Genomic DNA, 24,091 nt, shown 5'->3' with positions numbered 1-24,091 from the left:
GGGAAGACAGCCGAAGATGGGGGGGGCGGGGGGCGGGTAGTGGCGAGAATTTATAGCCTCCCTGTCCATTTACAAAGTTACTCAAGGAAGTCTGGTCATGATTCACACTCTCCATGCCACCTTTTCACCCTCACACCTCCCTAGGCGGACTGTTGGCACCATCTTCACAATTTCTCTACGTCCCTTTTCCTGTTTATTAAAAGTATCCATGTGTCAGAATCTTTATGAGCTCTACAAGAGAAACGAAGATGAATGACTCCATCAGCACAGAGGGGCTTATACAGTGGGTCCAGGTTGGGCTCCTGGGTGGAGGCAGATTTTTCCCCAAAACAGGCCAGGATGCAGTAGGGAGGGGAAAGGTGGGGGAAGGGGGTGGCTCCTCTGGTGGAAATTTTAAATCATTTTAATTCAGTGACGACTGCATTATGCAAATGCATCCAGTCGTTTATAACAGTTACAGCTGTAATAGCGATGGGTTTTAGAGGCGCGGTGGGACTTTAACACAAAGATCCCCTGTTTCTTCTCTCTTCTGCAGAGGTGCTACAAACATCACTGTCTGCCCCAGGAAAAACACCCCCAAGCTGAACAGAGCCTCCTTTTGAGAAAATGGACCTGCAGAAGTATTTAAAGGGAATGTTATCTTTTAATTAAAGTAGTGAAGGGCTCTGGGCAGCCGCAAAGGCCACAGGCAATAGAAAAAATATCCTGTCGGTAAAACTAATCTTAAAAAGCAAATAGAGCTATTCTATGCTAATTATAGCCTTCATCTTATGTGGAAAATTATATACCCTTAGCACCAAGGTTCCTTTTTTGAAGGATTCCAAAGATGGGGAAAGATGTACTTCTTAAGACATAATAATGCCAGTTAACACTTGGTTTTTTTTAATTTGCTAAAAAAACATTGTGCCAAACATGCTAAATATTTCATTCAAAATAACCTCGTAAGGTAAGTTCTATTTTTATCTCTATTTTATAGATAAGGAAACTGAGAGCTTGAGCAACTGGTCAAGGTCTTGTAATTTACCAGCAGTAGGTGATGTGCAAATCTTTGGTCACTAGGCCAAAGGTGCTCAAACTGTGGTTCCGGGAACTACAGCCTGATTGACCTTGAGTTCTTTGGAAATGTGAACTCACAGGCCCCAACCCACTAAATCAAACCTCTGAGGATGAGGTCCAAGAAAGTGTCTTAATGAGTTTTCCAGAATTCTGATGTACGTTTAAATTTGAGGACCTCTAAAGTAGTGTATACCTGCTCTCACTTTTTAGTAAATTCCTCATTTTCCCTGCCTAGAGACTGTGTACCCTTATGTCTTACTGCCCTCTTTGCCCCAGACCTAATGCCCAACATTTACTCTTTAAACTTCACCCTCACTTCACCCACTGCAGCAGCCACTCTGCACCCGCTGCTGGAGGACGCTCTTTCCAGGCACTTGGAATTAAATTAGATGGCACTTGGCCATCCTGGAGACATAACCCCAGGCTTACAAGATCCTTGCCTTGTAGTAACTGTAGTAGGTACTAAGGCTTCTGGAACTGAGCCACCTTCAATAGTAACCATTTCAGCTGCCCTATCCACGTGGTGCTTTATAAGTTGGTCTTAGCCAGCCTTACAGATGTATTTAGGGTTTGCTTTGCAAAATGCATCTGTTGAGCTGTGTCGTATTTTAACTGAAGCGTGGTTCATGGGCTCAGTGAATGCTAATGGACTAAAAAAGGAAGGTTCAACCAGGTGTTACTGGAAATAGGTGCTGAACTGCAACTGCCATAAATCAGGCAGAGCAGACAAGCAAATCCCCCAATAAAATAGATTCCCAAGATGCACTCCCTGCATCTGGAACCGAAGCTCTGAGTATAAGGTGTGGCACGGTTTGGTTGTGTTTTATATGAAAAGTACTTAAAATTTATTTTGCTTACCATCTGCTTGCACCTACCCTGTGACAATCAGTTTGGTCTAGCAAAGATTTGAAAGACGGCGAGGCATACCAAAAATCTGCAATATTAATTTCGCTAAAATCTCACACAAGCTGCCTTGGAAACAGGGTATCAGCCTACACCGTACACCCATTTAGAACTGACTACAAGATTAATGACTTGTCCTGCACTGATTTTCTCCTATTAGCAATCAGTGGGTCTGCTCCATCTGTCATTTCCCTGGAAAGAAAATGTGTGTTTAATTTGCCAGTAACTTCTAACTTGGCTTCGTAAAGGGAATGACCCACGTACATTTGGTGACGACGCCTTCCAAGTGAATGATATTCGGGTGGTCAAACTGTCCCATGATGCTGGCCTCACTCAGGAAGTCCCTCCTCTGCTTGTCTGTATAACCAGCTTTCAGTGTCTTGATAGCCACGTAGATTTCTCTTTTGCCAGGCACTTTGAGACGCCCACTGCAGACTTCACCAAATTCACCTTTGGGAGAGAAAAAGACTGGACTCTTAACTAGAAACACATTTGAGGAGAAAGAATAACAGCTAATAGCTAACATTTGTTGAGTGTCTATTAAACACTAGGCACTGTGCTGGTGTTTTATGTAGATCAAGGAAATTTCAGGTACACAGATATTTACATATACAGGCACATACAACACATTCTTATGGGTTTGTATAATCCACATACGTATATTTAATATCTACAAAGAAAATAGGCTTATAGACACAGACACTTACCAACTCCTATGACTTTTTCAATCTTAATGCAGGATGCGTCGATTTCTTTGGCAAATTCCCGAACTGCTTGGTTGGGATCTTCGTACGTGAAGGGATCCACATAAGTTCTAACACCTGAGTAATAAACATGCAAAAGGTTGCAGGAACACTTGTCAGGAACCATTAATGAACTGAAGTTTTCTGGGTCTGAAAATATTCTACACAGAAAAAGTTTTCTTAGCGTGAGAGAAATACTTAGTGTAGACACAAGAAAATATATCAATTCTTGCTCTGGGTTTCACTAGTGGCTAAACAAGAATTGTTAGCTATTTAAGAGGCTGTAGCTCTACTGAGTTCCTGGAATGTCTTCACACTTCAAGAATGAAATTTTAAAAACAACCTATCCCGTGAAGGAAAAGAGAGTCTCTATAAGGAAATTTGGAATGTATTAGCTACATATTGCTGTCCCAATCAGTTTCCCACTGATAACAGAAGACAACAGAAACTTTCTCAAATGACCGTGTTACAAGGTATCACCTTTTTGCCCCATAACTGGACCAACAGCTCACAACAAGGCACAAACTAAGATTAACCCTAGCTTAAACGGACAAGACGGGTAATATCTGCTAGTTGATTTGAAAATACAAACTCTGTATTGGAGTTCCACTTTTATTCTGTTTTGGACAGAAGGTGCTGTAAGTAAAGACATCGAATTTCACCTGGAATCTTCTGCTGAAGAAAACAGTGTAGCCAGATTGTGAATGGCTTAAATACCAGGAAGGGTAATTCAGCCACACCCCAGTCACTTGTAAACTGAATTCAGAATGTGAGCTCTGAGACAGCCAGATATGTCTGGAACAAGATGCATTAGAAATTACTGGGAACTTTCCACTAGCATTCACACCTCGCCTCTCCCTGCTGGAGCTCCTGGGGCTTTGGGGTGCTGAGAGGTGTAGGATACTGGTTGGCCCACACCCCTTTGATTTTCCAAGACTGTCAGTTTTGTCCTCACCTCAAAAAAATACATGTTTGTTTTTAAAAATATATACCACATACAAATGAGAAAGTGTGGTTTTTAGAAAGGAAACAAGATGAACAATTGGAAAATTATCAGACATTCCATGACCCTTCATCACTTTATATGCTCTAGCCAAGAAAATCTTTCTCAGGATTATTCTTCCTGCCCTTCTGCCTCCCTGTGCCAATAGGGTAGTTATTAACCACTTGGTGTTATTTAAATGTAAATTAGTGAAAATTAAATAAAATTTAAAATTCGCTTCCTCATTCACACTAGCTACTTCTCAAGTATTCAACAGTGCTTGTGGCCAGTGACTAATGCATTGGATGGTGCAGATAAAGACCACTGCCATCACCTCAGAAAGTTCTAGTGGACAATACTCCTGGAGAGACACCAACCACTGTCCATTTCAGAGTCTCTATCTTGCTCAAGTCATTCAGAGCTGATGCTTCGAAATTAGTCTTTGACTCCACTTGGAGCATCAAAAACACCTAAAATTCACTAAAGAAATATTGATAGTCTTGAATTCCACAGCACATATTCTGTGGTGTTCAATTCCTTATTCTATTCATCTCCAAAATTTTATAATAATATGAGAAAAAATTGTTACCTGTTAAATCTTACCACCCAGCTACGAAAATGAGCCAGCTAGACCAATAATTTTTCAGAGTGGAGGATAAAATAAGGAAAAAGAAGCATCTAAGGAAATTCCCCAACATCCATCTTTAATTTCACTTTAAACAAATACCAATCACCTATTTCAGTTTGAAACCCTGAAGTACATTATTTGGATAATTTCATGAAAGGAATATCATATTAATAGCCACATAAATATTGTTTAGACATTTCTAAACTGAAAACGAGACATGCTCTAAAAATAAAATTATTTTTAATCTAATCCAATTTTCTGTACCTTGGTTCAAATGTTTCTCTTCATCTGCTTCTTGTTTTGCTTTACTGTATTTACTCCGTCTATTAAAATATTAAAAAAAAACAACCAATATTTTCAAAAGCTGTAAACCACAAGTTCTTTGCTACCATAATATGTCAGGCAGATATATCATGCACATTTCACAGATGAGAAAACTGAGGTTTATGGGAGGTGAAATAATACGGTGAATACCTTGTCGACTTGGTAGTAAATAATGGTTTCAAGCACAAGCAGAGTCCAGAGTCTCTGCTCTTAACCACAATATTAAACCAAGGTGATAAAGCAAATATTTTATAATATAATTATAATTTTAAATCCCCCAGGAGAAATTGATTGTATTGAAGATAGATTATGTTTACTGGCTAACTTCCCCACATATATATTCTGAACTAAAATAAGTTTCCCTAGGTGAATTCTGCATACATCAAAGGCAATAATGGTCAGTATGTGATAAGTAATAGTAAGCCCTGTTGCTTTCACCACAATAACCGCTACCACAAAAACACATTATTGTAGTATCTGATATTCTTATAGCAATAGTCTTGTGGTTATTGGCTTCAACTGCTGAATACAAATTCCTAAATTACTAACAACAATTTAAAAGGTAAATATTTGCTTCATGCTGGATTACATTCCTTAAGAGTTTTCAGAAAACTTGCAAGAGTAAAAATAAGTTTCCATTTGTAGCCTAATTCTTTTTTCCAAAAAATGATGTATGGTCCTAGAGTTGGCATTCTGCTTTCAATGTCCCACAGGAGTGAGATCTGGCTTGGTTATAAAAAGTCTTGGGAAAGGGCTTCGTAGGTGGCGCACTGGTTGAGAATCCGCCTGCCAATGCAGGGGACGCGGGTTTGATCCCTGCTCCAGGAGGATCCCACATGCCACGGAGCAGCTAGGCCCGTGCGCCACAACTATTGAGTCTGCGCTTTAGAGCCCATGAGCCACAACTATTGAGCCCATGTGCTGCAACTACTGAAGCCCATGCGCCTAGAGCCCGTGCTCCGCAACAAGAGAAGCCACTGCAATGAGGAGCCTGTGCACCAAAACGAAGAGTAGCCCCGCTCACCACAACTAAAAAGAAAGCCCACACACAGCAAAAAAGACCCAACACAGCCAATAAAATAAAATTAATTAATTAATTAATTTAAAAAAAGTCTTGGGAAAAAGAAACCTTGAATATATATAAATCTTGAATCAGTAATCTTGTTACATGAAACATATACACATATATATGTATGTCTATGTGTATGTATATTAAATAAATTGGAAAATCGACTCAATTGATATTAGAGCTCTCTAAGGTTGGAAGATGAGACCGTATTAATGGATAAAATATGTACATTTATGTTTCTGTCAAAAATCTCAAGTTCACATTGAAGTTTATAATCATTTTGTAATTTACTTAGACCTTCAACGATGAGGTAAGTCAAAACTCTTACATATGAGAAAACAGGCTCTGTGATGACAAAAGATTCCCCAGTGGCCACATAAGGTGGCAGCAGTGTGGTCCTGTCTGAATCTGATAACCTGAACCCCTGTACTTTGAACAAGTGGAGAAGGGCGGGATGCTCATGGAAAAGAGTGGGGGCCACGCAGTGGCACCAGAGAGCAGCCCAGTCACAGTCACATGGCCCAGCTCCTCACCCACATTCCTCTCCTAATTGTTAGCAATGCAGGAACCAGCTCTGCAATCAGACCCTCAGAGCCTACAGATGTTCCTCCGTGTGTATAATTCCCTTGCAAATAATAATACCTTGCATTTTTACACTGCATTTAACTTTTCAAAGTGCTCTCATCACATATATTATCTCCTCCCCTAACTGTCTGCAAAGCAGGAACCAGCTCAGTAAACAGAGACCTCAGTTACTAGAGTTCACTTCGAAATGCATGTCATTCAGTTCCAAATAACAGCTTGCAGTTTCACTTTGCATTTAACTTTTAAAAGAGCCCTCATGTCTAATATTTCATTGCAACTTCTCAACAACCCTATGAAAGCAATCAGGCAGACAGACACATGTTCGGTCCCATTGTACAGATGAGGACATGGAGGCAGGGGGGCAAGTCATTCATCCATGACCCTCCTAGCAAATACAGGAGGAGTGTGTCTGCCCTGTCCAGCTCACTATGCCACATGCCTCTCACAGTGGAGATGAAGTTATATGATGATATCTGGTGAGAGATAATTATAAGTAATAGCACATTGTATATCAGTAAATCCACTTAAATCGGATTCTACTTGCTCTCAAAATCCATTGCTTCATCAAAGAAGCTGAACAGGTTTAAACATCCTGAAACCAAACATTTGTATGAAAGATGTAGTCCCCTCCAAATCTCCCCCTCCCTTCTTCTTTTAAAGGAAATTTAAGAGTGTTAGGTCAGGGACTATGAAAACAGCATTTTGTCAGGGAAACACGGGCTAGGTCCCGAGAGTGTGATAGGGCCCTGCCAGCCTGGGAGATTGTATCTTATCAGAGCTCCTAAAAGCATTATCTAAAATTACAAGTATATCTTTTAAACCACTTTAGATCTCCAATACTGATTTGAATTTCTTTCCTTTAAAGAGGAAAAAAAAATGCATCCAGAAGGGAAGCTTTTGTCCCAACTTTAAATTGTCAGTGAGTTTGTCAAAAATCCTGGTAGATACTAGAAGAAAGCAGCCTAAGAAGCCTAAGAGTGCTGTTTTCCATCAACACATTCATTAAATCTGAGCAAAGCCAGAGGAAACACAAAATGGCCAGAATCATTAATTACATGGCTGACCCGCTCATCCCTTCCTCAGACTTCTAAACATAGGAGGAAGTAAATTAGAGGAGAAGGTGTATTTTTAAAGAAACTTTACTAGGAGCGTTACTTGGAGGAGAAGACCGGGTACGGGCAATGCTGACAAGGAAACACAGGATTACTGTTCAAAGGCTAATTGTAGCCTATTAGCTACTTAATAATACCTTGAAAACTAAAAAACCTGAGTCCTGCTCTACCTTTGTCACCTGATGACCCTTTCTCCTTTGGCTCAGGGTGGGACAACGTGTCCCTTATTGTCCAGAGAAAGAAAGCCCATTGAAGCTTATCATTGGGTCAGCCAGTCCGGAGAAAACCACACCACCTAAAAAAGTGCTAAAGTGACATCCGAGGCAGATCGCCTGAATGACAGAAGGAAACCTTTGTGGAAGATTTTCTAATTATTGAGATGTGGGCAAGCTGATTAAAAAAAAAGGGGGGGGGGGGGAAGGAGGGGAGTGGTTTGTGAGTGAATACTCCAGAAGGAAACATGGAACCTTTCAACTAAGGAGTTAAAGGACTTCCTCTGCAGGTGAAACTTTGAAAGCCTGTGACTAAGCCTGTCTCCTTAGGCGGAATCAGGGTATTAAGAGACATTGTCCAGGAACAGCATGAGACCCCGGCCCTGCCCTCGCCACCAATGTGGTATGCCTGGCACCCTGACTACCTAATAAAACTAACAAAACAGTGGAGGGAAACACAGCAGGGGCCCAGATACACCCCACTTTTATTAAAATACTGACTTCCCTGATCAAGTTGATGGATTTGATTGATGGGGTTCACTACTCCAAAACTAATTAGCACAAGGTAAGTAATTTATTCAGCTAAAGTTCAGATTAAAGAAGATAAAGCAATGTAATAACTAGCATGGCTCCAGGAGGACCCTTTCCAGTGTTTAATGGCATCACCTATGAAGATTCATCGAAGCCATCCTTCTTTTTCTCCTTCCTTAAGCTGTCATTGTTCCTGCACCGAATGATGGCTAAATACTCTTCATGAGCAACATTTTGAAATGGGTGGAACTGAACCGTGCGATTGCACACAAGTTGTTCAGAAATGTTCCCGCAGTACCATCTGCCCCTTAATTGTAGGAATTTACATGACTTCATCAGAGCCAATTTAGGGTAACATTTAAGTGTATTCATTCTTATGTGATCATAATATTCCAATTAGGACACCAGGGAAGATAGACAGAGAGTGAATGGTAACCCTTTTTGCATTACGGAAACAATTTCAGCTCCAAAATGGGAAATCGTAACCTTCAGGAGAAGACAAAACCAACTTGCAAAGTCTGACTTAAGAGCGTGTGTTAGATTGCACATCAGATCACAGATCACAAATGGTAGCAACATCACGGAGGAGACTCCTGAAGCTCTGGTTTGCTACAACTGTCAACGTTAACTTCTGATGTAGGTCAATGTTTTCAGTAAAACAATCTACGCAGGCCAATATCGGAAGTCAGGAGAGATGGACTTCTGTCCTGATCAGGCAGCTAACTAGCTGTGTGACCTTGTGTAGTTAATTGTTTAACCACTTCTCCAGGCCTCAAGTTACTAAAATACAAGATGCCAATAGTTTCCTCACCTGAGCCATATGTGTACCTCTTCCACAAATTTTGCGTAGCCATTTCATTTTTTTCTTAAAAATCAATTCACTTATTTTTGTTAAATTCAGGTAAAAGGGGTACTTTATGACCCTATCATAAATGGAAACCCAGCCAGCAGTCATCAGAAGGTCAGTGTAAAAGCCCCCTGGTTATTAGGCAATACTTGTCTCTGATCATACTGTCCTTTAGAAAAGAGGCACTCATCTTGCATTCTAGTCCTTTCTTAAAAGTGTTTCTCATACATACTGAACAATAAAATACTATTTGGGGAAAACATAAGAGCCTAAAGCAACCTGAATTAATACTATTTAGGATGCTTCTGGAGGTAAACTGATGAAATCATTAATATAAAAGGGGAAGTAGTTGTCAGAGGAATTTAACACAGTTCATTACTAGGATCATTAGTCTTGAGGTTATGACCTTATCATTGAATTTTATGACGTCATTGTTAACAGTCAAAAATCACTTTTAAAAGCAATAAAGTGGATGGACCTAGAGACTGTCATACTGAGTGAAGTGAGTCAAAAAGAGAAAGACAAATATCGTATATTAACACATATATGTGGAATATAGAAAAATGGTACAGATCAACTGGTTTGCAAGGCAGAAAGAGAGACACAGATGTAGAGAACAAACATATGGACACCAAGTGCAGAAAGCGCGGATGGTTTGGGGGGGGATGAATTGGGAGATTGGGATACCAAGTTGTACACTCTAAATATATGCAGTTTATTGTATGTTAACTGTATCTCAATAAAAGTTCTTAAAAAATAAAAATAAAAGCAATAAAGTGGTTATAATGTGGCGATTACAAATGTATAACTACAGGAGTATAAGGAAATGGGGCCACATTGCTAACAGAATGTGCATATGCAGTTTAGGATAAGATTTCTAGGGACAACATCACATAAATACAAGAAATACTGCACCTTAAACAACCCAGATGGCAGGTACAATTACATGCTCTGAAAAGCTGACAGAATCCTCAAATTATAACTTATGTGATAAGTGACACAGGAAGACACTGATCAAAGATGCCTATAAAAAATGTAAGTTAATTTCCTCAACATAATGTGGATGGTAAAAACATACACTATATCTAAGTCAATGTATTCCATATATCATTTTAAATATATAAATAAAATTTATAAAATTAGAAGTATGATGCTTTCACTGAGATCCCAAAATGTTTACACTCCCAAGTTGGTCAAAAGAAAAAGTGGATCTTCTCATTGGAAAAATTAGAGATTACTCTGGTTTGCCTAAAGCTCAGGCGTCTCTGTATAAAGCAAATATTTCATTAAATATAATGAAATAAAGGAAACAACTGCTATAAAAAATAAAATAAAATAAAAACTAGCAAGATACTAGCTGTGGGCCTGGGGTTGGTTCCTCTTTCTTAAATGAAAATTTAGTGCCAAACAGATTTTACTTTGAGGTAAGTGGAAGGACTGAAACTTTTCTCACTGTGTGCATCTCTGCCCATCTACCTCTTAAAAAAATCTCCCATGTCATCAGCAGTGTGGGGAATCACCCAATAAAGGGTCCATCCCTCGCATCCAATTTGCTGTCAACTATCCGTGGCTCTAAGAGGAAAGAAGCAGCCCCGTCATTTTCCAGGCTAGGATGTTTCATCTGCTGCTTTCCCAGATGGCTGGCTGCAGCGTGGCGAGATGATTTTAGGGGTACCATTTACCATCTTTCATTTCTACTCTCACTAAAAGCAAGGACCAGAGTTTTGTCTGCACTACCTGTCTCCTCTCTCCTCACCTGTTCTTGTCCCATTTAAACATCTGCAGTCCATGATGACAGAGCACACAGCCTGCACGCGGAGAAGAATCAGCTGAGTGTGCATGGGCTGTGGCAAAGCCTGTCAGCTACCTGGCTCCAGGCAGCCTTTCCATGACAGCTTTATGTCCAACACTAAAGAAGAATCAATAGGAGGCCAAGGGGTTGACATTTCATTTTCTAAAAAGTGATCCATTGAGGACCAATCACCAAGCAGTGTTTATCAGCCTTGGGAAGTGACATTTTTTTTTTTAATGGGGGAGAAGGGACAGGAATCATGGCTGGGGAACTTGACAGGCTCAATTCTCTAAGGTGGGCACTCATAATTGGAAATCCGATCAATCCTGCCTTAAATAATAAAGTGATCAATAAAAGCAGAAAGGAAATTAAGTCATCAAGCTTGCGATGCTATTTTCTATAGCTACAGCTTTTAATAAACTTGTCTTCCTGTACTACATTTTCATCTGTTTTTCCTTTCTCTTTTTGTTAAAGAACATTTGAAAAAAAAAAAACATAATGAGGTGATGTATTTCTAATTACTCTTGTCTGACTGCTGTATTTAGGGTAAGCTAAAATACAAAGCACAAAACAAAAAAAGTAACTCTAAAGAAAACCCAGACTACAACTAGAGAATTCATCCAACCAACATCTTGGTTGAGACTCAAGATGAGACCCACTTTCTGTAAACAAGTGTCCTCTCAAATGGTTCTGAGCATTCTGGGGTGCTGGACTGCAGTCAAATATTGTTTTGAGGTGGTGGTAACTAATAATTTTTAGAATTTTAATCATTGTTATTTTCCAATGACAAAAGTTGTTCATATACACTGTAAAAATTTCAAACGCAGAAATATGTGATAATGAAAGCAAAAGCTGATGTAATTTCTATACACTCCTCATCCCACTCTATCCTCCCTGCTATCAGATGGCTACAGATTAATGCACGCAGTTCCCATGTGTTTATGAGCCTGGCATGTGCCCATGCATAACATCTAATGGCAATAGATAAGAAAGAGGTCCATCTGATTGACTTCCAAAATCAAAAGCCAGGAAAGGAAAGAACTGGGAATTCAGATTCTGTTCAGGCCAAGTTGAAGTTTCCAAAGTCTGAGGTATACTATTATACAGGGTGCAGAGGGCATGTCTAGATGTGTGTTTGTATGTGTATATTACAGCAACAGGGATGAGTGTTTGTGGTGGATTTAACTTCTTCAAGACAAAATTCACTGCTCTCATCAAACAGACTTTGCACCAAAAAGAACAAACACAACGACAAATATAGGTGCCCACACACAATGAGTTGTTCTGTGCTGTGTGAGAGGGATCACGGTTGATCTCTATATACCAGGACATGGTGGAGAGTGAGCGTAGAGACAGGATATTAATAAATACACGTGACAACTGAAACCATCTAGGCAAACTAAGCTATATGGTCATCACCCTAATTATAATGTCTCAGGAAGTGAGAGAAAATCATGGTGGTTTGCCTCGACCAGTGGAAACAGCCAGCGGCAATGTTGTGACATCCATGAGCACATCAAGCGATGAGGCGGAAAAAAAAAACAGTGCAACAGACAGTGGTCTGAGAGCCAAGCATGGCTACTGGGGGTCCAGTAACAGATCTACCACTAAAGCAGTCTGAGACTCCGGACAAGGACTACACCTTTCTGAGTATCAGTTTCCTCTACTATGACATGAAAAGATTTATATTTAAAAGGATCATTTTGATATCCCCAGGTTCTGCTTTGTTCTTTCTGCTCACCTTTTCTTACTTTCCAGGACTCACAGCAGTGAGGGCTGCCACCAGGGTCCAGCCAGCAGCTCTGGCAGCGGTGCGGGGAGATCAAAGCAAAAAGGAGGGAGCTTACGATGCAAATACCATGTTTATGATGCTAATCAAAAGCCTCAGCTTTGTGTGGAGGAGACAAAAAACTCCCTCATAAAAACTGGGAAGGGGGTCGGGGGCAGTGAGTGGCTTAAGTGCTTACCTCCTGCTGATGACAAAAGCGGCAATGAGGATAACCACTAGCACCACGCTGCCCGAGACGGAGACCAGCAGGACGGTGGAGTTGGCCCCGTCTCCAATGATCCGGGAAGGCACTGGCAAAGACAGTTACACAAGCATCACCTTGGGCAAGGTCCTAAGAGCTAGAACTTCTGACTGTCACAAGTTTCAACTCTCTGAAGCCATTTGAAAGGCTCCGAGTCTATTCTGCTCTTTGTTAAGTATTCAAGCAACAGCATTTCCTAAGACAGCCTTAACGAGACAAAGACATTCTTTTTATAATTGTATGAAGAACCGGAAGACTCTTATTAAATCCTACGGTAAACATTTCCACTCACTGCTTTTTCTTCTTTTCCTTTCTACTCTCAGCCCAAACTCTTACTTAAGGATCTGATGAATTCCTTAGTGAGAAAGACACCTGGAAATTTCCAAAAGGACAAGAAGTTTTGAATAATCCCCTCCCCTGCCTTCCCCCCCCCCCCCGACCTATAAAAAAAACCTGCCTATTATTGGCCATCTTAAAAGCCACTTCCTCCTTCAGGCCTTCCAGGATAATCTTAAAGGATGTCAAACCCCTTCCGATCTAATTCTAGAGTGTTTTCTCTCTTTTTTTATTCTTATTTTATTTAATAATTTGTGAATAAAATTGCTTTCTGATGTAGAAAATTCTGCCCCACTAGCTCCTTATCCAGTAGGCTCAATTTTGGTTTGTTAATTATGAAGGGGAGATGTCTTATGTAAATTGCTTATTCATAGGTATGCCCTCTATTAACATTTTGATTCAATTATCCAGTTGGTCCAGCTCACAATGATGCAAGATTGATGTAGTTGTCTAGAGGAACTTTTAAAAAAAATTATCTGACTTCATTTGAACAGATTCCTAGAAATAAATAGGAGAGAGAGAAAAAAAGTGCCTTCTCTAATCTTCCCAGGGAGAAAACTCCCTAGCTTAATGCAAGATGGTTATGCAACTATCTATTAGTCAGTTTGGCAATCCCATTTTTCATGCTTTATAGAAGGCTCAACATAAGGGAAAAACAGACATTTCTCAATCATATGAAAAGACAGATCAGATATTATTATGAAAAATAGTCTTCTCTAAACAGCAAGAGGTGTTCTAAGTTATAGACACTGGCTATCTAATTCCAAGCAATAGCATTTGTAACAAATGTTTGCCTAACCAAAAATTTTGTACAGCTTCTTCGATTTTGCCATAATGGGATTTGCCCTAGATTGTACAGAGAATCTCAGAACTCGTTACCTGTGTTGGTTGTGACCTCCAGGGGCTCGCTGAAATCTCCATAGCCAGCTGCTGTCCTGGCTCGGACATGGAAAACATAGGAAGTCAGAGGGTTCAGGCCTTTGATATCCGTGTTCCTGGCAGCCGTCCTGACAATCCGATAGCTTCGTTCATTCTGATCCTACATTAGGAGAGGATAAAATTAAGGAAGGTGGCAAATAAATCCTCCACTTACTCCAAATACAATATTAAAGCAGCCAAGCCAGTCCACTCAGAGGTTGAAAGTAAATGGAGATTGATAAACTCTAAACACTATATTCAGTTCAATGTTAGAAGTACTATTGTTATTTAGACGTTGAAAGAAATGTGGAGTTCAGGTATATTCACTATTGACACTGACCATATCCAGATCTTCACCTATAATCTTTTTTGAAAAGAGCATTAGATGATGGCTGGTGGCTTTTCTCACTCCACACCCAGCAATTTCACAGAAATAACTACTGTAAGAAGGTCCCTTTTCTTTTTCTATTTTCCATCTAGAAAATGTCAAAAATGTTATAATCTGGTTTCAACGAAAAAAAAAAAATCCTGTCTTTTTTTCCGCTTTTAATAAGGAATCCAATAAGTGATTTTCTTTAAAAAGAAAGAGAAGACAATTGTTCATTTTCTAGACACCCTTGAATGCAAATAGCTCTCTTCAGAATTCTGTCCTTTAAGAGACAAATTATTTGTAAAAATAATGTCTTTCTATAACTTTAAGAGGCTGAAGAATGTAATTTTCTTTCCCTGACTTTCTATTAAAAGTCATCAAAATCCACACCTTGCTTCTGAATAGCAGTGATCTACTTAAACAGATCATTATTTCAACTTTTATGAGTCTCCCTGATAGAAGGTTTATAGATTAGGACCTTCTTAGCTCTCTTGCTTTTCATGACTATAAAGGAAAAAAATATTGTTATGTTAGAACATAATGCATTTTTCCCCTTTTTTAAGATTGGCAACTTAATACATAAAATTCATAATTGTATTTGATTGGGTAGCAAAATGCACTTGGTTTTGACATTTATTAGTATCCCAGGATTTATAACTGGCCAAAAACTACGGAGAAAAAGAAAAGAAGGAGGGAAGGAAGGAAGGAGGGGAGGAAGGAAGGTAGGAAGGAGGGGTGAGGGGAAGAACCTTGCTTATTCAAGTAATACCTTCTCATAATACTTGACTTCATACTCCAAGATCACCCCATTGGGCCGGTCTGGTTCCAGCCAAGCCAGAGCAACACTGTATCTTGTAACTTCTTTAGCTTGGACCAAAGCAATGGATGAGGGTGCTATTGGGGAAAAAAAAAAGATATCTTACTTTAGGGAAAATAACTGGTGGCATCAGTCAATAATATAATCCTATTTTAGAAAACTGTGCAGCATTGTCTCGTGTCCCTCCAGATCCCCGTTTTCCTCTTCCCCAGTACAAAGGCATACATACCATTTTGTGGTTCTTTCCAGCAGTTTTTTTGGATATGGTTTGTCTTAGAGAGACAGTGTCTGAAGTACAGTGTGGTTAAGTCCACGGGCCAACAGTACCACCTCTACGGCATCTGCAACCATTCCTCTGAAATGACGCAGGTATAGAGAATGCTATCTGCTTGTTTTGGAAAAATCTCCTCGTAAGCTCAGAGAAACTGTATCCCATCCTACTTCCACAGTATTGAGTGTCATCTTACTGGTCTTTAATTTTACACAAGCAAGAGACTTTGCAACTCTTCCAAGGGTACTGTAGGGAATGCCGGAAGGCAAACAATTGACACACTTCCCGACATAAATAAAAGCATTGCCTAATTACTGTAAGAGTTTCCAATTTGAACATAACCATGCAAATAATGAACACAAATAAAGCCACCATAGTCTCTCTGGACACACACAGCATTTTGCAACTATCTTACAAGAGCTGAAATATGGCTTTTGCCTGCTGAGTAGCAAACCTTCTTCTTTCCACGGAGAAAGACACAAAAGCCGTCCTCCGCCAGATGTATTATCAGGGGTGAGGAGGAGAAACTTTTAGCAACTCAGGCTGCCTAACCCTTTCTTCTCCACTGTGGTGGTCACATCTCCAGCCAGCTGTTACCAAGCTCTGCGGTGACCCATGACGGCACAAATGTGCCCTCTCCAGGAAGAAGAGGGAGCATTCACGTATCTGTAATCTTATCTAACAGAGCTGGTCTGTAGAACCAGAGATTACGGGTCTTCCTCAATTGAATGCATATTTTTATTCAGTCTCATATTGTGAATATATAGGAAAACAAACGCCCCAAAATGGGAGGAACAACAAAGTAGCACTGGGTCACCCTCCTGCTCTTCCCCGACACACACATGACTGCCGAATCCTAACTCAGAGGAAAAAAAGAGAGAAAGTAAAATAAATTATCTGAAAATGGAATGGGGCTAGCTGCAAACCCGCCTGACTGTATTTGACAGGTATGCTGGTGGCAAGGGACGCAAACAGACACACCAAAGTCACATGTCACACAAGGGAATCTTCCTGCCGAAGCCAATCGGACAGAGAGCACCTGCTGAGGTAGCCACCAGACAGCCTGGCATCTCTGTTAGGGGTGCCTCGAGATGGCAACACACACACACACACACACACACTCTCTCTCTCTCCCCTATTTCTCCTTCTCCTTCCCCACCTCCCCGCCCCCATCCCCAAAGCTATTCCAGATTGGATCTCAGGCGTAAACACAAGTGAAGTTTCAATACTGTGAGTACACATGTCCTCCATCAAAGGCAACCTCAAGGTTAGTGATGCCAAACTCAGTGAACAGAGCTGCATGCAGCAGACATATGGAAGCCACTGAACATCTGAAGAAAATGAAAACCGGAAATGTGCTCATTAGCTGTATTAGGGCTCCCCTGCCCCAACACACACACACACACACACGCACACACACACACCCTTATTTTCTCTCTTTTTTAACTGATTGACACAGAGCCATTGTCCAGCGCAATGCAAGGAGTGACTTTCTTAAATATAGAGGCAGCAAGGAGGCTAGGAAGGTTGCCTGGCTGTGAAAAGCCATTTCACTCCAGGTAATAAATATATTGGCCTAACAGAGCACTTTAGTATCTACTTCATAAAAAGGGGCTCTTTCAACTCTGATATTCAGAATTGGGAAATGAAATAGAAAGGCGAGGCCGTTAGAAAGAAAGCAGGAGGGAGGAAAAGTCATAAAGTTATAAAATGAACTTTCGTTCAGAAATGTTCTGGGTCCGATTCTGATAATCAACAGATTTCCCCGGGAAGAACTGCCTGGCTGCCCTTGGAGTGAGTGCACTGATTAACTAAGACCGTTTCTCTCTGGTTGGGTTATCCCTACACTACTGCATGTGGGAAATGAGCCTGATCTCCATTTCGGGCGTGGGAGCGGCAGTGTTCCTGCGCCCATTCAAAGGCAATACCAGCTCCACCGGAGTGCTCACAGAATCTCAGGCAGGCAGTTAACAATATCATCGTGTTAACTAACAGAATATTCCTAACGCAGCCCTACTTGGAAAATTCATAGGCACAAATGTGAAAATAAACCGAGAGTGTATGCTGACTCGGCTGTTATAAAAATGGAGGAAAATGAGATTAAAGAGGAAAGGAGAGTAAATCGTTGTAATTTATAAAAAGTATGAATTCTTTCTGAAGAGCTGTTTTTCAGAAGAGCATTTTTGTCAGGCCACAGTGACAAAAGCAACCCCTGACCAAGTGAGACTGAGAATCAGACCTAAAGCAGGGAAGCACCTTATAGTATACAGGGGAGTTATTCCTCCCCCTGGAGAAGAGCTTCTTAACTCCTCCGGCAAGAATAACACCAGTTTGGGAAAAACTGGGCTTTGCCACAGTGCCCACTTTGGAGAAGAGAGGCAACCTGGATGTCCTCTATGTCATAAGCCACACAAGGGTTCTTTCCTCGCCTTTCCCACCCTGCTTCCAATACCGCCTCCAACGCTACATCTGGAAGCCATCACCAAGGCTCATGTGCCTGCCTGCGGCTTGCTTCCCTAGAGGAGGCATTTGGCAATGGCGTTTCTCAATCGTTTCCCTCCCCCAGTGGTTCTCATGCACCAGTCTTCTCATGCCACCCATGCAATTGCTGCCACATCCTCTGTAACTTGGACTACGATTTAAGTAATATTTTTCTTAAAACGACATACTTTATTTTTCGAAAGAAAACATCCCACTGCTGTTACCACTTGCAATTAATGGCAGGTAACCATAAAAATAAAGATAATATATACATTAAAAAATATGTCACAATAGTGCAATTAATATAATGAAAAAAAAATACGTAAATGCTCTTGCCTCCCTATGCTTTGCCAAAAAAGGAGATTAGACAGTATTAGAACAGCATTAAGGATAATCCTGACACCAACTTGAGATTCTGACCTTAGAGAAATCAGATGTGAGAGAGAATTGAAAAAGGAACTAACTTTCACACAAGGCAATTCAGTATTACATAACATTCCATCTGTGTCTTCCTTAAAATCATTTCTGATGCCACCACTGGTATGTTTCCACACTTTGGTAAACATGGCCAAACCCTACTCAATTTAGAAGTGTTTGGGACCCTGAGTCCCAATATCTCAGGGCTCAGCCCTTTGCTAACAGAATTAGAAGAGGCGATAATAGACTAATAAAATGACAGACTGAACACTTGTCCCAAGTACATAGTTTAATAGGAGCTTTGACAAATCAATGCCTTACTTCAAAAGAAGGCTTCTAATCATACTGGGAGTTTTGGTCAACAGAAAAAGACCAAACAGAAAAAAGGTCCCGCTTGCCTCCCAGTGCGCCAATTTACATTCCCAAACCTTATCGAGACTTGGCTCTTCCTCCTTACCGACTCATCCACTGAGCCCAAACTTAACGAGCACCAGTGGAACAAGGCAAAGATGGAAATGGGCAAACAAAGCTAAATTAAATACAATCTTTGGTATCCAATTAAGTGCCATCTTATCCTTTAGCCTCCTAAATGAAAAAAAAAAAAAGATGGAGAATTTTTTAATAGTCTTACAGCAAAGACACTCTTTAGTGTCAATCCAGAGAATCCATTTCCCAGAACTCAAGAAACAGTTCCTGCTAACTTTCTTATCCAAGTTTTATCACAGCAATGGGGAGAAGAGGTGGGGGCCTCCTCATTATACCGTGTCTTCAGACACATAACACACCTGCAGAAGAGTAAGATGCTGGGACGAAGCTGAGGGTTGATGTAAGTATGCTCCTTAAAAGAAAAAGGCACATTAGCCTGAAAGGCATTCCTCCCTACCCACAGACTTCCTTCATAAAAGAGATGTTTGCTTTAAGGAAATTTTTGTGCCCCTGGACATAAGCAGGTTTCCTTTAATGGCTAGAATTTTGATATAACACACAACCAGAAGAGCCGGTCATGGTAGTTGACAGTATTGTGGTTAGAGAATGATGATGGATGGATGCAAAAATCACAAAGGCAAGAACTCCTAAAGGGTGGTTTCTAAAGAAAGATTTGTGATTGAATTCATTGAAGCCCTTAACTATCAAATTTTCAGAGCAGAATTTTCAATGTCCATTTTCCTGTCCTGAGATGCAGGTGTCTGAGACCACCTTTTCCTATTACTCTCAAGGGGATTTCAGTAGTTTTGAATCCAAAACATGGCCTCCATTTCCTCTTCTTTTTACTTACAAATCATGCTGACACATCTATTCAATCATCATTCACTCATTCTACAAATGTCCTTTAAGCCTTAGTTGAGGAACTTAAAGTAGAGCTAAATAGGCATTTATGTTTAAAAACTTAAAGGACACTTGACTAAATAGACAGTAACTGGGATAAAAAGCCAGAATGTGGAGGAGTGCATTGTAGATTACAGAAGGAACCATGGAGGATTTGGAGTAAGGTTGGGGAAGTGTGGTCAAGATTGATTTGTTGGGGCAAGAAAGAGACAGAAAGGGGAGAGGATGGCTGATCAGAGTTGCACTGCTGCACGTGTGACTGGAAAGTTCAGGAAATCACTAGCACCTCGGTTCTGCGGGGGCAGAGGGCTCATCTAAGGACATGTGAAATGAGGTGAAGATGAAAAAGCATCCTGATACACGTGAAGTATTCTTCATTTTACTTATTTGGTGGGAAAATCAATGATTAAATTCATTAAATTTTTAAATAAAGGATTTTGCATAAAAGCCCAGAGTTGAAATTTACCAGCTATCATCTTGGACAAGTTACTCAAGTTTCCTCGCCTCTGTTCTCCTATTTGTAAAACCCCTTCCTTCCAGATACAAGCATGTAAGCTGAATGTACACCCCATAGGTACAAGGCTTATCCCTATATGCCCACTATTCAAGATCTTGTCAGGCATACAGTTGGTGCTCAATAAATCTGTCGAATGAATAAAAGTGAACGAAATGTTGAAATGGACCTAAAAAAACTCTTTGTAGCCAGCAAAATGTTGTCTAAATATAAAGTATCAGAAGTAAGCCATCCCTAAAACAACTTTATATCTGCACCTGTTTCAGATGACCTTTTGTGGGTTTGGTTTTGCTATTTAGGTTAACTAAGATATTGACAATCAGGAGTGAAGTAAGTGACAATGCTAATTTTAAACAGAGTCTCTGTTTCCTAAGGGGTTTTTGATGCTTCTGAACTTTTGTGGAACACACAGGCTGTAAAATGTCATTCAAAAGCAAGTTAACATTAAAACTTGTTTTCACTGCACCTGTTACAGACAGCATTTTGAGAAACTGCTCTTTTGCTGGATGAGGCTGTTGGCAAGCTGTTTGGTATTTCTCCTCTGTATCTGGAGGGCACATGCAAACAGTTTTCCAGACTTCTGAACTACAGAAGTGAATGGTGTTGAGATTCCCTTCAAGTTAGAATCCTAAATCCAGAAAGAGCTTGAAGCAGCCCCCTAGTTTGACAAGGCCAGAGTTATTGCTAAAGACTCACTAGTGTAAGTAAGCAAGGTCACCACCGGGGGCAGCCCTTAGTACCACATATATCCTTGAAATCCCACGGAAAGCACATCATTGTTGAAGTGCCAGGGTAACAGAGTAGAGCGCCCTCTGCAGTCAGGGTAGGCACAGCAAAATTAAGCACGTGAAACAGATTGTCTTTCCACGCACCCACTGGAAACAAGTAAAATGGTAGGAAAATATCATTTTTTAAAGATGGAGCACAAACTCAAGAGGATAAAAGGAAACTTTCAATGAAGCTTGAGGTTGAATGATCTGAGCTTCCCACTAGGAAGTCAAGATAAATTCTCTCCCCCTCAAATAATTCTCTATTCAAAATTTCACATACCCCTGAGAAACTGAGACTGCTTTCTGTGTAGAATCTGCATTGGCTATGTTCCTGTGATTACATTTGGTTTGAGAGCAGACCACAGCACATCCAGGAGGCACAGGTGGGTTTTATCACTGTGTGTGTTTTGGATAAACAGAAACAGTATAGATTCGGGGCTCCATCACGACTTGCTAACAGTGGTGCATCCCACAATGAAGAATTACAGAAGGTGCTTTGATGTCAAACAGAAGCGGCTCCTTTTAGGAAAATGGTAAATTTAACCTTCTTTGGTTCAAAGCTCAGCAGTGCTTCCCCCTCCCCACTGATGTGAATGCTGCAATTTTCTTTTATTCACTTCCTCAATGACTTGCCATCAAACACCTACAAGTCATTTTACTGCAGCAGTTTGGTCCTTGTGACACCCAAATAGGATGGAGAAGAGAAAAAGAGACATGGAGAAAAGAAAGGGAGGAAGGAGTCACTACAGTCCTTCACTCGTGGGCTATAAAGCTGTCTTCTTGGGTCCTGCATCACAAGCACTGAATTAAAAAGAGTTTGGGGGACCTTGCGCGGGGAACATAGCTGAAAAAGGCCCACTGCATTTCATTACTGGCTCAAATTAGTGGGGAGGAAGGAGTAAGGCAGGAAATAAATAGATGCAACAAAAGGTCCCCAGCCTGTGGATAAGGAAGAGTGAAAATGGACCTTTATGGCCTTAAGAAACCTAAAGCCAAGGATGCCAGTGGTTCTCAACGCTCATCGTTTGGAAGGAAGACAACGTCTTAATTTCAGCAGGGTTTTGTTTCCCTCCCCAGGATCTGAATTTAAAGAGGTGATGTTTATTTAAGGGGTCTTTCCCTGATAGGAAAAATAAACCCACAGTTTATATATATCTCTGCTTAATGCAAATAGTACATTTAGATTTAATTACTTGGAGCTTAAGGTGGTTTTTGTTCCCTTTTTTCCTCATTTCAATGCCACAGCTCTGATTTGTTCTTTATCAAAGGTTGGTGCATTTTAAAATGCTGTCAAGCATCAAAATTAAATGCTTCAGAGCACTAATGATATCCTTGTGATTAAGGGTTTTGCTATCACAGAGATGCTAAGAACTGGGGTGCTAATATTAATTGCTGTCTTCCACATCGCACTAAAGGGAGGAAAGGATTCCTCCTCTGAGCTTTGCACTACCTATGGTACCAAACACCACTGAGCAAGTTTTACTTTTTACTGTTATATAGCAGTAGTTTATAGCACTCAACAGTGCACAGAGTGCTTTCTTAGATGCAAGATCTTGTTTGCATTACAGTCAATCAGCTGAGTTACCCCTCTGCTAATCCTTGGGTAAAAATCATTAAAAGACTCAATCCCTATCCACCCTCCGTGGATACATCACTGATGTAAGAACTCAGCTCTGCACTCCAGTTTATAGCTCCTGTTCCATCAATAAGTACATCAGCACATTTTCCCATAGTCAAGAAGTGAAATTGTTTTTAAAACAAACAAACGGACTAAAGGTGTAGAAAAACCTGATTATTCCAAAACTAGTATGGAATTATTTTCCTATTCCACAAGAGACATGAAGCCAAATTCTCAACTAAAGCCTTCAGAAGACTGAGTCGAAGTTCATTTAAATATGGAAATATCAATATTAATTACACTTAAAATGTAATTTCCCATAAAATGCTTTCCAAGGTCAGTACATACAGAATCTATTTTAGACAAATACTATAAAATAAATCAGGGTACAGTAACTTTTACTAAAGGATACAACAGACCCATGCTTCCAGTGAGGGATGGAATCTGATCTGGGGACACTAACGGTGCTTTAACTAAGTGATCCAAGAGCAAGACATTACAAAGCATTTAACTCAGAACCTTTACTTATTTCTGCAGAAAAATGGGGGGCAGATTATCTCAAACAAATTCTTTATAGAGAACTATTACTCACATTTTAAACAATGGAATGTGATGCAGTTCTTAGCCTTCATATTAAGTGTTTGCATCAGAAGTTGAAGATCTTAGGATTGGCCTCTGTGGCTAACTGCCCAAAGATGGGAGTTCCCCTCCCATAAATAACTGTTTCTGGGATGGAGCTGCTTAGGACTACATTTCCTAGACCCCTTCACATGTAGGATGGTTCATGCGCCTGAGTGCTGGGCAATGGTGTGTGGGTTGAAGTGGTGACTCCCCTTCTAGATCTATTACACAGATAGTTCCCTGGGACTCTCCATCCTCTCTGACCCACAATATGCCAGCTCCATGCTGGTGCCCAGGTCCTCTTGGAAGCTCCCCATAGACCCTTCCCCTCTTCACCACCAGCTGGATGTGACTTGAGCAGGAAACAACTCTCTATTGTGTTAACCTGCTAACTGACACTGGGAGTGACAGCAGCCCAATCAGGTAAAATAAAGCCATTCAGGGAAAAAAGGGGCATTTTCATATATAGATGGTCTGAGACTTACAATAGTTCTGGTTCAATTTATGATTTTTCAACTTTATAATGGTGTGAAAACAACGCACATTCAGTTGAAACCATACTTTGAATTTTGAATTTTGGTCTCTTCCCGGGCTAGCAGATGTACTCAGAGAATCGTTCTGTTTTCCACTTTCATTATTCAATAAATTACATGAGATATTCAACACTTTATTATAAAATAGCCTTTGTGTTAGATGATCTTTCCCCAACGTAAGTATTCTGAGCAAATCTGAGTTGGGCGAGGTTAAGCTATGATGTGTGATAGGTTAGGTGTATTCATGTAGTTTCAACTTACAGTGGGCTTATTGGAGAGTAACCC

General features: G+C 40.4%; 1 protein-coding gene across 3 annotated transcripts in view; it reads right to left on the bottom strand.

The window, feature by feature from the left end:
- The window catches only part of EPHA4 (EPH receptor A4), a 132,562-nt gene that overhangs the window by 12,047 nt on the left and 96,424 nt on the right, over positions 1-24,091 (bottom strand). For all 3 annotated transcript variants that reach the window (XM_057745165.1, XM_057745166.1, XM_057745167.1), the window contains exons 6-11: positions 15,208-15,332; positions 14,030-14,189; positions 12,752-12,863; positions 4,577-4,635; positions 2,667-2,780; positions 2,224-2,409 (exon numbers count right to left, since the gene is read on the bottom strand). In XM_057745165.1, coding sequence (XP_057601148.1) covers positions 2,224-2,409; positions 2,667-2,780; positions 4,577-4,635; positions 12,752-12,863; positions 14,030-14,189; positions 15,208-15,332 — 756 coding nt within the window. The remainder of the gene's footprint in view (positions 1-2,223; positions 2,410-2,666; positions 2,781-4,576; positions 4,636-12,751; positions 12,864-14,029; positions 14,190-15,207; positions 15,333-24,091) is intronic.

Source organism: Hippopotamus amphibius, chromosome 8 (genome assembly GCF_030028045.1).
Source record: "Hippopotamus amphibius kiboko isolate mHipAmp2 chromosome 8, mHipAmp2.hap2, whole genome shotgun sequence".
Lineage (NCBI taxonomy): Eukaryota > Metazoa > Chordata > Mammalia > Artiodactyla > Hippopotamidae > Hippopotamus > Hippopotamus amphibius.
The sequence above is the reverse complement of the archived record's forward strand: the minus strand, read 5'-3'. Positions and strand labels throughout refer to the sequence as shown.